Below are 15,117 nucleotides of genomic sequence, written 5' to 3' on the forward strand. Positions count from 1 at the left end.
TTGTGATTCCATGCACTCCCAAATGGTGCATTATTATGATGCTGCATTTGAGGAACTCTTTGCCCTTTCTTTGTCCTCAAGATTGGAGGCCCAACACATTCAATAAATAGTACTCTTTTTTTTTTTTTGTCGGGAAAAATGCAAACAACCTTCTGATATTGCATATGAGTAAATTATTCTTCTATAAAAAAAAATAACAATTCACCTCCTTATATTATTTAAAATGCAGTAATTTACTTTTCCTGTATTTTTTAAAATGAAGCAATTTACCTCCTTAGATAGAAAGGTAAAGTTGCTTCATTTTATGTGCATTAAGCCGTAGACCCGACCAAGATGCGAACATATTTAAGCCCTGCTTGAAGACCCCTATAGAATTCATATCAGCTTTACAAAATAGTAGCAGATCATCTGCAAAACCAAGCTAAAAAAGTCGTGTAGGAGCACATTTCTAATGGAAGGAAAAACGCCCATCCTGTTCAATCAACTGTAAGAATAAAAGATGTAACACCTCCATCACAAGAACAAATAGGTAAGGCGACATGGGGTCACCTTGCCTCAACCCTCGTGAGCCCGCAAAAAATTCATGGGATTTCCCATTCAGACCCACCAAGAACGAGGGTGTTGTTACACACTCTTCTATCCACCGAATAAATTATGCTGGAAATCCAAACATGTACAAAACTGCTAGTAGAAAGTCCCATTCTACTGTGTCATAGGCTTTCCAAATATCCACCTTAAGGGGACATCTAGGTGGGAGATGCACCTGGTTATACCCTGTAAATAGTTCCTGTGCAAGCATAATATTGTCGCCTATACTACGACCAGGAACAAAAGCAGCCTGACAAGGGCTGATTCATTTATCCAACACCCTACTCAACTTTTGAACAATAATTTTAGCAATCACTTTTAACAATATGTTACAACATGATATAGGACGAAAATCCGTACCAACTTAGGGGAGTGTACCTTGGGTATAAGTGCCAGCAGCGTGGTGTTGATTTGCTTAAGCATCTTCCCCGTAGCAAAGAATCCAATATCGCTTTCGTTATCTGAGGACCCACAATTGGCCAAGCGGCTTTGTAAAAGCCCGAGGAAGACCCATTAGGTCCTGGTGCTTTGTCCTCGACAATATCGAACACAGCTTGCTTCACCTCAGCTGAGGTCACCGGTTGGAAGAGTATGAGGGTCTCCTCCTCATTGAGCACATACCTCGCCCATGGCCTCAGGTATCAGATATCTATCACTTGCATCCATATGTTTCCATCTAATAGAGCCTGGTAAAAGGAGACAAACTCATGAATAACCGCTCCTCGCTTTGTGTAGGTAGTCCCATGTTCATCATTAATTTGCAAGATCCCTCGAACAGACCGGCGTTGCGCAATCTTGTGAAAGAAGATTCGTGAACATTGATTCCCCCTTTCATCCACTGCATCTTTGCTCGCTGTTGTAGCATGATTTGTTCGAGCTTAACTGCTTTGGCATACACCAGTCGACAACAATGTTGTAGGAGGAACAACTCGTTCCGTCTATCCGTGCTAACCAGTTGCTGGGCTGTCTCAAGAAACCCTTTGGCCAGCTGTACATTCATTGTCAGATCCCCCTTATTGATCCTCATATGACGAAAGACAGGCTTTAAAGCCTTGAGTTTATGAGTAATCACGTACATCGGCACGCCTACCACTTCATGCTGCCAGACATTTTTCACACTGGGAATAAAATTCGGTGAAAGAGTAAGGTAATTATCAAATCTGAACATACCTCCCAGTTGTTGTTGCCTATCCCTATAGAGCACCAGCGATGAATAAACCGATATGTGTGGAGTGAGACTATAATAGTACGAAGTTGGGAGTCGTTCTAGCCAAGCATCACTAATAAGCATACTGTCCAACCTCTTCCATAGGCTACGCGAGCTGGAGCTACGATTATGCCACGTGAACCACTCACTCTGCATAGGAAGCGGGAGCAATCCCGTATCCTGAATACATGCATTAAACTCCTTCATGACCACCCTTATATCACTAGAAGTACCACAAATCTCACTGAGGTCACGTATAGCATTAAAATCATCCCCTACCAGCCATGGATCATTCACACACTAACTCACTAGCATCTCCAAAAGATCTCCATAGCTCTCGACATGCAGTAATATCATTAGCTCCATAAATAACAGTAACAATCACATTTACATGAGTTGCTCTAACAGTGACACGGCAATGTATATATTGGTCACCCAGCGCAATCACATGAACATCAAGTATGTCATCATCCCAAGCAACTCATATACGATTACCAACAGTCACAGAATCAACAAACCATTTCCAATAAGGCAATAGCAACGACTGTATTCGAGAGGCATTATTCATTTGCACACGTGTTTCTAAAAGACCAAGAAAGTGTAACCTAAATTTAGCTACGAGATCTTTCAGTGCTAGCTGATGGTCCCTCTTATTCAGGCCACGAACATTCCACACTGCTGCATTCAACATGGATCACTATTGATGGGGTTGCTTGCATTAGGACCCCAACTAGCATCATCTGTATCATCAAGGAAATTTAGTGCATCAAAAGTGTTGTAGATGACTAATTCCTTACCCTTATCTCTATCCATCTGCTCCCTACGTGTAGTAGGTATATCTCGGCCAACCGACTGATGTGCCTCATCCTTATCCTTTTCCACTGTTGGTGGTGCAATAGGGGCTGAGTGTCGCACACGTTGCACATATACATTCACCGGTGGTTTTGGGGCTTTTGTGGTAGCACAATCTTTGGTAGCATGTCTCAAGCTCATATAAGTGGTGCACTTTGGTGGAAACCACTCATATTCACCATCAACCTTGCATGCGTGTTCCCCTCCTTCCTCCATTGGCAACATGATAATCAAATGCTTTGGTAGCTTGGCGTTAACGTTAACCATGACACATACACGAGCGAAATCCAGTCTCGTGCATGTGCGAGCGATCGCATCTGGATATAGCGGTCTCCCAATGCCACTCGCCACCGTACTCAGACCATCATTAGTCCACAATTCAACCGGTAAATGCTAAAGTTTGACCCATGGCACTTGCATATGTTTCAATTTGCGTAGGACCATGCCCGACTTCCACTTCTGCAACACAATTGGTTGTCCTTGGAACAACCACAGGCATCCCTTAATGACTTCCTCCATAGCCACAACCATCTTAAAGCTGAAAAAGAAAAATCCATTCGCCGTGGCTATGACTTCCGTCACCAACGGCCAAATGGATGTGACATAATCTTTCACATGGTGATAATATGGGCGTTTGCCCAAAAATAACCCACCGCTGTCGCATTCTATCGTCGTGACCTTTTCCCGAAAAGTATCCAACGAGGGTCGCACAATTATTTCCCCATTTTGCCTCATGGGTGGCACATATGACAATATTTTACGCATCAAATTATGAAACACATTGGCAATTTTATCATCAAAATTCACAATATTCGAGTATGGGTGAAGAGGCACATTACCGACAAAAATACCGGTCGGTGAACTTGTCGGAATCTGAAAATTTGCAGCAACAGTCCTAGGTATCGAACCCCTCAGAATCTGGATATTATCAACATCCTTTCAGGCCATAAAAGTGACCGGAGAATCTGGCAACGAGGGACTAATAGCAGTAAGGTTGTCTGGATGAGAAACAATAGCAAATGCGACAGTAACAGCTATAGGTTGGAACTGCGTCGCGGCGATCGGAGAGGTGGTAGGAGACATAGCAGCCACAGAAACAATGGACGCGTCTGTAGTCGGTTCCTGGCGCATGGGCAACGGAACCATAGTACGAGGCAGAATCATGCGAGGAAGACGCGACAGCAATGGCGGGCTTTCATCTTCTTCGCCAAACTTCTCAGTCCAACGTCTTTGTAAGTCCTTCAATGCAGTGATTGAATCTGCATCCCCTTTGTCTATAACCTGACGAGCCAACTTCAGAAATTCAGGGAATCGAAAGCTGGTCGTCTCCTTCACACCTCCATCACTCACGACTTCAGCTTTCTTATTGCAGAGAATGGTTTCCTCCTCGTCCAAACACCCCAATTCCTCAGCAATGATACCATCATGGCCTTCGGATCTCCTTCATCTCCAGAAAAAGTCCCAATTTCGGCATCCTCCTCCTCAGCCGAGTTGCTGTCGTGTGATGTGTGTGAGATTTTTGGTGCGCTAGTGTGTGTGAGAGAAGAGAGAGTTTTAGAAGAGTCCATCCTTTTTCGAATTATTTTTTTAATTTTTTTTAAATATCAATATATATATATATTTAATTATATATTCAATCAACTTCATATTTAAAATTTACCAAATTAAAGTTAGGACAAAATGCATAAAATCCCCCTGTATTTTAAAAAACTTGACTAAAAATTCCTTTCTATTTTAAATATAGGCTAAAGCCTCCCATATGTTTTGTAAAACTCAACAACAAACACCCCTTCTATTAGTAATTAACGACTAAAGATTTCTACCCAAGATTTTGGTTCATCTAAATTAAATAAACATAAGATATAAATATACTTTATATAGAAAATAAAAAAGAAACGAAAAATTCGTGTTCGCAACCCTAATAATTAAAGTCACGGACAACATTCACGACCCTGTAAGCAATTTCTTATTAAAATTAAAAAAAAAAATTGTGAAGTCGCGGGCATTGCTATATTTGTATTATATTTTACTATTATATATATATATATTATTATTATTATTATTATTATTATAGTAAAAAATAATTAAACCAGCAAACTGCTGTGTAATTCCCGTTCCGTACTTGCAATCGAATTATCCACAGAAAATATCTAAAAATCAAATCTTTGCTCAAGAACGCCTACCGCTCCCGCTTGCGAAGCCGACTGCTCCGCGAATCAACTGAAGTTTGTGGGAGTGGTTAGAAGATTTTTAAGAAAATGCCACAAACGTCAATAATGTTTCTAAAACCCTTCATTTCTGCTCCGTCCACTTCTCGTTGGAGGTCTGTTCGGTGTCTTTTCTCAGTTAATTCCTTCACTTATGTGGGTTTTTGATTTTTTTTTAATTTGGAAGTAGTCTTTTAAGCTCACATGATTGGAAGAAGCTGCTAATTGGGTCTTAGCTTTTATGCCCAAGACGAAATTATGGGTTTTGCTCTTTGAATTTTCTTTGAATGCCATGTAATCAGGGGATTTAGCACTTGCTAAATTTGCATCTTTTATGGTGAATTGTAAATGTTTGTTGAAATGGTTGCGACGGTAATGTATTGTTGACACTTGAGAATGGGTATGTATGCGCGGTTTAGTAACTTTTATGTGAAATTATGTGATGTGTGCTGTGTGTGAGTGTATCTTATGAATGGTGTTTCTTGGTTCCAGAAAATCTGTTGGTTTTGAGAACTCTGTAGATGGCGATGCTAGGATATGTAAAAGGGCAGAGGTGGTGTGTCTTGGGATGTTGGCACCAAGAAAGTTCATGCAGAAGAGGAAGAAAGTGGAGGTGTTTAAGGATGCTGCAGATGAAGCGGACCAGAGGAATTGGAGGAAGTTGATGCTTGAAATAGAGGAAGCAGATTCTGCTGTTGCAGTGCTCAAGAGCCGGAGGGTCAAGAACCAGGCTTTGCCAAAGGACCTCGTTGTCGGGACTCTGGTTAGATTTAAGCAACTCAAGAAGTGGCACATTGTTAGTGAGGTATTGCAAAGACTTAGCATCCCTTCTCTTTTATTTTCTTGGTTATTCGACTGATTGGACCGTAATTTTTCATTGTTTTTGCTGCTTTGATTTAATTTATTTACGATAATAATGTTGTAGAGAAGCTACGGTTTGCATAGGCTGTAAAGAAAAGAAAAAGAAGGCCTAGGACTGGTTCCGACTGTAAGTCGTGGCTTACGTGATAGTATAAGATACTTACATATATACAAAGTATCTTGTTCATAGTGAAGATTTTTTAATTTGGAAGCTCAAATTCTTGGATTGTTGAAACTGTATGCATCTTTGTATTTGTTGTTTTTCCTAGAACACGATGTAAAAGTTTAATTCTCTTTCTTTCATTTGTGATTCTGATAACATTTGTTTTATTCCTTAACTTTTTTACTGCTAGGTTCTTGAATGGCTACGTACTCAACATTGGTGGGATTTTAAGGAGATGGACTTTCTGATGCTTATTACTGCCTATGGAAAACTAGGAGACTTCAACAAAGCTGAGAGAGTTTTAAGTTATATGAACAGAAAGGGGTATCCTCCTCATGTTGGATCCTACACCGCTCTTATGGAAGCATATGGAAAAGGAGGCCAATACAACAAAGCAGAAGCTATATTTCGTAGAATGCAATCTTCAGGTCCTGAACCATCTGCTGTGACATATCAAATAATTCTTAAAATATTTGTTGAGGTAACTGGTGCTATTCATTTCTATTTCATTTCTCAATCTTGATGTATTTGGTCTCTAAACTGTGGAAAAAGTTGTATGTAAAATTTATATTGTGTTTTGAGTCGAAGAAAAAAGAAAAAGAACTACCAGTTTGCATCGATACTCTTTTTCAAGGCTGGCCCAGTGATACTTGATGCCTGTGCCTAAGATGTATCAACAATGTCAAAGCTTGTAGAATGCAGATTATTTAAGTTTCCCATGCAAGTTATCGAGACCAAGTGTGCTGCATATATTAGTCTCTACCATGACATCATCAAAACCATAAATTTGCTGAGCCAATCGTCTCCATCATGACCTTTAGGACATGTTGTCATGGTTTGCTGAGCCACTTACAGATTTTAAGTTGCTGAATAGTCATCTATATCCCCTTCAAACGTTAATGCTTCAAAGAACAATGTCTTTTTTCTTTTTTTGGTTACAAGAAGAACAATGACTTCTATGAGTGGTTAAAACTCTCTCAGGTTCTTGATGCCTATGAGGATCACTTGACTCCTTGTTCGATCAACTTCCCAAATGATAAATGCCCGATTAAGTACAATCCTGCCATTTACTTCTGAAACCGGACATGATCTAAGTTTTTGTTGTTAATTGTATGATTTCATTAAGTTTTTTATTTACTCCCTACCTTCACTATTTTTGCTTTAGATCATTATGACCAAGAATGCATTTGCTTATGCATACTATAGATTCTGTATTGGTGACAATATTGAAAACTCTTCTGTCCTTGGGTGTATTTCAGGGAGACAAATTTAAAGAAGCCGAAGAGATCTTCGAAACCCTCCTACATGAAGAGATTTCACCTCTAAAACCAGACCAAAAAATGTTCCACATGATGATTTATATGTACAAGAAGGCGGGGAGTTATGACAAAGCTCGTAAACTATTTGCCGTGATGCCTGAAAGAGGAGTTCAACAGACTACAGTTACTTATAATAGCTTGATGTCATTTGAAAATAACTATAAGGAGGTCGCCAACATCTTTGACCAGGTAAAAGCTTCTGCAGTCTTGATTGACCACTTTATCAAGACCCATTTGTACAGTATTTATTGAGGTTGCCTATAGCTTAGGTGGTAGAGTTTGTTCTGCTTGCATCCCAAAATACATCTGGCGTTATCTGAATCCAGTTGGAAAAGAACACACTCAGGACATGCTTGAGCACATGAACGGGCAAGAACATGCTTGAGTTCTATTTTGGGGTCCCCTTGAGTCTGGACCAAAGTACTCTTGCCAGAAACTAATTTACTTTTCCCATGCACCAAGACATGCTTGCACTTCCTTGCAAAAGATTAACATGGATAAATATGCTCAAACCTTTCGAGATCATAAAATGATAGTAAAGCAGAAACGGTAATTATATTATGAAAAATTTATAGGTGCATAAGACAACAACAGGAAAAAGGTGTAAGATCTTGTTAAAATTTAAAAATTAAGAAAAGATGCTCGAGGAATCTCTTGACATCATAAAGTGATTGTAAGCAAAATAATGATAAATTATGTTATGAAAACTGTTGGGTTCACGGACCTCAATAGGAAAGAGGTATCAATAGCTGAATTCAAAAAAGAATGAAACTCATTGTGCAAAACTTGTTTATCCTCGAAGATTTTATAGTTGTGCGGATATTCCATGTGCTTTGTTCTACAGGTTGGCTCTTATTTTGCTTGTACAACTTGAAACTTCAAAATGTGGTTTAAAAAAATATTTACCTTCACCTCCATTAAGAAAGTATAAAAGAGGTGGTCTTAAAATTCTCATTAACATAAGTTGACAGTTTTGCTTGCTTCTTCCTGTCCCCTGTATCAGTTACCTGATTATATACCTAACTCTTATTGTTGGTAAATAACATGTTTCCATCTATTTTTGGACACGAAAGTATAGCAATCCAAATTATATTTGATGTTCATTATGTCCTGTGTTTTTTTTTCTTGTCTTATACATATGTTTCTGGTGAACTCGTTTTAAAGTTGTGTGCTAATTGCTGCCGAAAGAAGGAAAAAACAAAAAGAATCCAACTGGCTGCACACAGTTGGTGCTTATGAGTTTATTGGTTGGCAGCCTCATTTTAATATCTTAACATTCTGTCAGTAATTTTTTGTTCAAGCACTTCCTTCGGTGTATTTTCTTTGTATTACTCTTTGATTTGCCACTCAGTTATATGCGTGCAAATTTGCTGCATTGCCCCTATGATGAATTTATCAAACTTTATGAAGTAACTCGTAATGCTAGATGCAAAGGGCGGGTGTTCGACCTGATGTTGTGAGCTATGCACTGCTCATTAATGCCTATGGGAAAGCTAGAAGAGAAGAAGAGGCTTTAGCTGTGTTTGAGGAGATGCTTGATGCTGGTGTCAGGTGTGATTTCCTAGAACTTTTGCAATCTGTGAACTCTTGACTTTTACCAGAAAGTGAAGAAGTCGTACAAACTATAGCTTCTTCATCTCCAACTCTTGTCAATGCTCTTATCCTGCGTAACAAACTACAATGATGTTTTTAACTGTTATTTTTCCATGTATGCATGGTCTGTTTTTTATATTTCTATAAATTCATCATTCAAATCACCTCTTCCCCTCACAAAATATGAAAACAAGTGGATCAAGTAGAAACAGGAGTTCAATTCTCTGACATAATCAATGAGAAAACACATTTATTGAACCAGAGATAGCATGCTTAATTGATTTATAACTCATGAAATTAATGGAACAGTTCATTGTCAAGATCTTCCCTCATGAAATTAGTGAAACAGAAAAACATAACTTTGATGATAAGTGATCAATATGGTAAAAAATGATAAGTTGATGATAGTCAAACTGCCAAAATGACCACAAATGCATCTGTTTCCAGGCCGACGCAGAAAGCATATAATATCTTGCTTGATGCATTTGCAATCTCTGGAATGGTGGAGCAAGCACGACTTGTCTTCAAGAGCATGAGAAGAGACAGGTGAAAACTTCTTACTCGTAAATCATATACTAATTACTTGCATTTCTCATGATTCTAGGTTTGTGCTCAATTGATTCACATACAACATGATTTCTTGCTGAATATATCTCAGAAATAGTTGCATGATAATGTGTATTAATGCTTGTAATATTGCTCGTGTTCATGGTGACTTTTTTGGTCGATGGCTTCAAAATTAAGTAACCCGTTGATCATGTAATTTTTATCCATTTCCTATGTTGAGTTTGTCAACATGAAACCTTAGTTTTACCTGGCAACCATAGGCAACTAAAGATATGGACTATCATCCCAGGAGTGACACTATTGAAAAATTGATTGTGATTATTCTTATTCTCCTACCATGCTGTAGATGTTCCCCGGATCTTTGTTCCTATACAACTATGTTATCTGCCTATGTCAATTCGTCTGATATGGATGGTGCCGAGAAGTTCTTCAAAAGGATAAAACAAGATGGATTTGAACCAAATGTCGTTACTCATGGAACTCTTATCAAAGGCTATGCCAAAGCAAACAACCTCGAGAAAATGATGGAGAAATACGAGGACATGCGTGTCAACGGCATTAAAGCCAATCCAACCATACTCACAACGATTATGGATGCATTTGGGAGGAACAAGGACTTCGGCAGTGCTGTTGTTTGGTTCAACGAGATGGTATCCAACGGCATTCCTCCTGATCAGAAAGCCAAGAATATTCTCCTGTCCTTAGCGAAAACTCTAGAAGAACAAACGGAAGCTAAACAACTCATCGACAATCTCTCTTTCAATCAGTTCTTGAACAATGTTGAAGACAATGAAGTTGACGACGACGACAACGATGATGCAAATGAGGGCAACACATTTGAAGATAGATATGATGAGTTAATGACTATCAGCAGCAGCTACCAAGGTAGCCAACATCTCGTAGAAGCTTATGACTTGTGAATTTTATGTTTTTTTTTCAAATTTCTACGTCAGTTTTATGAATATAATGCATATATATATATATTGTTAATCCCCTTCATCTGTATCCTCTTCCAGTGATTTTGTGTACTTGTGGTAGATGTCTTACGATCGTCCCCTACAGCTATTGGGAAAAGGTTTCTAAATTACCTCTGCAAAAAGTTGAGCCTGTCACAATAGGGAAAAATATTATTTTAATTTTAGTCCAATAATTATGCCCATTTTTGTTTAGATCCAGTAAATAAGTATGTCTAATTTTAATTTTAGTTTAATAATTATGCCCATTTTTGTTTAGGTCCAGTAACTTACGAAATTGCTTACTTTTAGTCCTCTGGCAGATTTTGGACAATTTTACTCCTATGCAACTTTTGAAAGGCAGTTTTAGTTCATATACACTCATAGGGGTAAAATTGTTCAAAAATCTGCCAAATGACTAAAAGTAAGCAATTTCGTAAGTTACTGGACCTAAACAAAAATGGACATAGTTATCGGACTAAAATTAAAATTAGGCATACTTAACGAACTAAAATAATATTTTTTCCATCACAATATAATATCAAATAGGAAAATAGATACTAAAATATTTAAATTACTGTGTGGTAATTAAAAGTATCCAAAAGTTTAATACTTAAATCAATATTTCAATTTTTTTGGTCAAACATAAAAATCGAAGAATAACACACATGATTAAAATGGCAAACTACTTACCATTAAAATTAAGTTATAACAAAATTTTATTGTCAATAAATAATTTATACACAACATATTAATATGAAAATATGATTTATAATACATAACAAATCATAAATAAGGATAACAAATATAATTACACATATCAAAGGCTTTTTACTACGGAGTAGAGGTTTTGAGACTTATAAAATATTTAAATTTTCTCATTTGCAATTAACGTGAGACGATTGGCGTACCACCAATACAATTATAACAAATGAGATGTTGGGTGAGACAAATAATTTTGAAAACTTTACAACGAATAAGAAACTCTATAAATAGAACATCTAACGAATCATTCCCGCGGAGAACTCTTTAGAGAAAAACGAGAATTTAGTGATACTTTGACCATTAAACTGTGGGATAATCAAATTTACTTTTTCTCAATTATTTTCTGTTTATATAAATTATTCGTGTCTTTTTTAGATAATTATATATAAATATTTTTATTTTTTGAAAAATTACATGTTTATTTCCCAAAATGTCAATATCAATACACAATTGATCCCTATTTTTTTAATTATTAAGAGCGATTTATGTAATCGTAGAAAAAAATATATAAATAATTTAGGGATGATTACACTCCTCTCTCCTAAGGTTTGGTATAATTACATATTATATAGTTTGAGAAATTACATCTAGCACCGTGAAATTTGCTTTCGTTAACAAGTAAGTCCATTTGTTAGTTAAAATTCATTGAATTTGCTAATATTAACAAAAAAAAAAACTGAAAAAAAAATTAATATTTACCCTCGATTGACTAATTACTGACTTATTGTAGATAAAAAAAAATTTCGAACTAAACCACCCTTATAACTGTGAAGATATACCTCTTCATATGCGTTAATGTGTGAAGACATTTGAGGGTAATCTGATCATAAAAAAAATTTTATTTGACCTGCAATCAGTGAGTAATAAGTCAATCAGGGGTCAATACAATTTTTTTTTTCTGATTATTTTTGTTAATATTATAAAATTGATGAATTTTGACAAACGAAGGAACTTATTTATTAGACAGAAACAAACCTTAGAAATACTAGAAATAATTTTCAAAACAAAAAAAAATTACATATAATTACATCAAGCCTCATATAAGGAAAGTGTAATTATTTCAATAATTTAAATAAACAAATCAGAGAACGTAAATATAATTATTCCCCAATTTTATTCAATGGGTAGAACCGACATCTCAACTTGTAATCATAATGTTTGGTTTTAATTTTGCTTCATCTCCGAGATGAGTCAAAATATGGACAATGTTTGCCTTGATTTGTTTTAGAAGTTTTGGTGGTGTTTTGAGATGTTTTGAAATAGTTTCTCATTTGTTTTTGTCAAAATAAGTCTACATTAATTATAGACCCTACAACTAAAAAATTTATATATATACTCGTACATATATATAAATATATATAAAAGATATATATAAAAGAGACATGATTTGACAATGAACAGTAATTTTTGTCTCCTATTAAACAACATCAAACATACCATACTTATTTTATATTATCTTCAAAAATAAATCTATATTATATATAATATGTATATATGAATGCATACACCTCTTCATATTCATTTTTAATATCCACTATGTTATACCCTTTTGTATCCCCCATTATGATTTGTAATTATAATGATTTATGGTGTATTTTGTAACCACATTTTTGTGGTCTATAAATACCACCATGTATTTCATTTGTATATAGTCTTTGGAGAGAATAAAGTGATTTTGGAGAGAAATACATATACATTTTACTTTATATTCTATTAGGAGTGATAGGCCAATAAACTTAGAATTTCTCTAAGTTTATAACACGTTATCAGCACGACGTTACGTTACGATCGATCAAGGTAAAATGTTAATTTTATTAGTATAATTTTTATTCTTTGTTCGTTTACCTCTACAATATCATAGTTACTTGTATCCTTGAATATTTCATAATAAAATATGAGTAATTATATTATATAATTCAATGTCTCCTGAAGTAGACATATATATATAAATTCTTGATTTTATCCCCTGAAGTGGATGTGATATTGCCTCCAGAAGCAGGCATACAATTCTTGATTTTATCCCCTGAAGTGGATATGTTCTATAAAATTTCATTGCTTCCTGAAGTAAGTAATGAGTTAAAATCATCTCCAGTAGTAGGTGAAATATTTTATACCAACTATGTGCAATATCATCCCTGAAGCGATGATAAGTATATGTTTAATTTTCTCACCACCTGAAGTGGTTTGAGATAATGGCTTGATCAAGAAGCCCGATGCTTCTTCGTTTATTTATTTGATTTCTGATAATTTTTCGATAACATAGTTTTGTTTCATATGCCCATGTATGTATTTTACATGTTTTGCTAGTATATGCAACAAAATTTATTTATTAAGAAAATGATTTGGCATGAATACCATTTAATTGCTATTTGTAACATTATAAGATTTAAGGCAAACATTTTATTTAATTCCATGTACACATGCCATTATAATTCATACTAATTACATGGTAACTTAATGTTAGTAATATTTCATGTCATTTTTACTTTATATCATATGTAATACATATTATTTTACTTTTATGTATATGTTGAATATTATGCTAAAAGTGCATATTAAACTTGTTGTAGCTTAATGGCCAATCTCACAAAATTGGATTTCGTTGCTCTTGATGTTTCTGGAAAAAACTACCTATCATGGGTTCTTGATGCCGAACTACATTTGGCAAGTAGCAAATTGGGAGAAACAATAAAAGAAAATACTGTTGCTTCTGAGCAAGACTGTGCTAAAGCAATGATTTTGCTTCGTCATCATCTTCATGAGAGCCTGAAGTCTCAATATTTAACAGTCAAAAGTCCTTTTCAACTCTGGAAGAGTTTAAAGGATCGATTTGACCATCAAAAGACTGTAATCTTACCACGTGCAAGATATGAGTGGATACAATTGCGACTGCAAGATTTCAAAACGATTGCTGAATATAATTCTGAAATGTTTCGAATTGTATCAAAGTTGAGGTTATGTGGAGAAGATGTGACGGATGAACAAATGTTGGAAAAAACATTTTCTACTTTTCATGCATCCAACCTTGTACTCCAGCAGCAGTACAGGGAACGTGGGTTCAAAACCTATTCAGAGTTGATTTCATGCATGCTTGTTGCAGAAGAAAATAATCAACTTTTGTTGAATAACCATCACACCCGACCCACTGGTTCCAAGCCACTTCCTGAAATTTCAGCAGCATTGCCTGAAGCAAATGCTACTTCTTCACGAAAGGGGCATGGTCGTTACCATGGCTCACCACGGGGCCATTCTTATGGTCGTGGTCGTGGCGGTCGCGGCCGTGGTCGTGGTCGCGGTAATGGTCGTGGTAATACATGGATTAATCCCAATATTCAAAAGAACAATAGGAACAAGGCAAAGAATCAACAAGAGAAAACTACAAATGAAGATTTTTGCTATAGATGTGGGATGTCTGGACATTGGTCCCGTACCTGTCGTACGGCACAACATCTGGTCAAATTATACCAGGCTTCTGTAAAAGCGAAAGGTAAAGAAGTTGAGACTAATTTTGTTGAGGCTGGAATCTCAGACAATACCCACATGGATGCTTCAGATTTTTTTCAGTCTATTGAAAATGAAGATAAAAATCTCCCTGAGCTGCCCCTACAGTTTGGTGACATTACTGAGGATTTTGACATGCTTGTTGATTAGATTTATCTCATGTCATTAGTATGTTTCTATTATTCAGTTACGTTTACTTTCATTGATAGGGTATTTCTTTAATCTTGTAATGTTTTTATATTTTATGAATGAAGTGTTTTTTTTACTTATTATATGTCTATTTCATTTATATAGAATGGATCAAGCCATTACAAATCTCAATGACAAGGAACATTGTCTTGTTGATAGTGCCACTACACATACAATTTTGAGAAACAAGAAATTTTTCTCAAGTTTGTTAATGACAAGAACAAATGTGAGTACTATTTCAGGAGTTAGTAATCTTATTGAAGGCTCCGGAAGAGCTACAATCTTGTTACCTGAAGGAACAAGATTACATATCAATGATGCCTTATATTCGAGTAAATCACAAAGGAACTTA

At 36.0% G+C, this 15,117-nt stretch overlaps 3 protein-coding genes across 4 annotated transcripts; 2 read left to right on the forward strand and 1 right to left on the reverse strand.

Annotated features, from left to right (window-relative positions):
• Window positions 1-652: 652 nt before the first annotated feature.
• LOC148784823 (uncharacterized) lies at window positions 653-4,215 on the reverse strand. The gene is made up of 7 exons (XM_088876524.1): window positions 4,069-4,215; window positions 3,605-3,928; window positions 3,089-3,520; window positions 2,494-3,040; window positions 1,305-2,070; window positions 967-1,209; window positions 653-848 (listed from the first exon to the last, which is right to left on the reverse strand). Exons 1-7 carry the CDS (start codon window positions 4,213-4,215, stop codon window positions 653-655), a joined length of 2,655 nt encoding a protein of 884 aa, XP_088732650.1.
• Window positions 4,216-4,761: 546 nt separating this feature from the next.
• LOC105178629 (Tetratricopeptide repeat (TPR)-like superfamily protein) lies at window positions 4,762-10,362 on the forward strand. Of its 2 annotated transcripts, none has more exons than XM_020699432.2 (7): window positions 4,762-4,970; window positions 5,347-5,659; window positions 6,069-6,359; window positions 7,138-7,386; window positions 8,624-8,748; window positions 9,238-9,336; window positions 9,704-10,362. In XM_020699432.2, the coding sequence occupies exons 1-7, from the start codon at window positions 4,906-4,908 to the stop codon at window positions 10,275-10,277; spliced, it is 1,716 nt and encodes a 571-aa protein (XP_020555091.1). In that variant the 5' UTR covers window positions 4,762-4,905; the 3' UTR covers window positions 10,278-10,362. The 2 variants fall into 2 exon arrangements, with proteins under 2 accessions (XP_020555091.1, XP_020555092.1); XM_020699433.2 differs by lacking the exon at window positions 4,762-4,970 and adding an exon at window positions 5,087-5,254.
• A 2,192-nt stretch (window positions 10,363-12,554) lies between these two features.
• LOC148784824 (uncharacterized) lies at window positions 12,555-14,734 on the forward strand. The gene is made up of 2 exons (XM_088876118.1): window positions 12,555-12,872; window positions 13,646-14,734. Exon 2 carries the CDS (start codon window positions 13,650-13,652, stop codon window positions 14,724-14,726), a length of 1,077 nt encoding a protein of 358 aa, XP_088732244.1. The 5' UTR covers window positions 12,555-12,872; window positions 13,646-13,649; the 3' UTR covers window positions 14,727-14,734.
• The last annotated feature ends 383 nt before the right edge of the window (window positions 14,735-15,117 follow it).

Source organism: Sesamum indicum, linkage group LG12 (genome assembly GCF_026168435.1).
Source record: "Sesamum indicum cultivar Baizhima isolate 11 linkage group LG12, ASM2616843v1, whole genome shotgun sequence".
In the NCBI taxonomy this organism is placed as follows: domain Eukaryota; kingdom Viridiplantae; phylum Streptophyta; class Magnoliopsida; order Lamiales; family Pedaliaceae; genus Sesamum; species Sesamum indicum.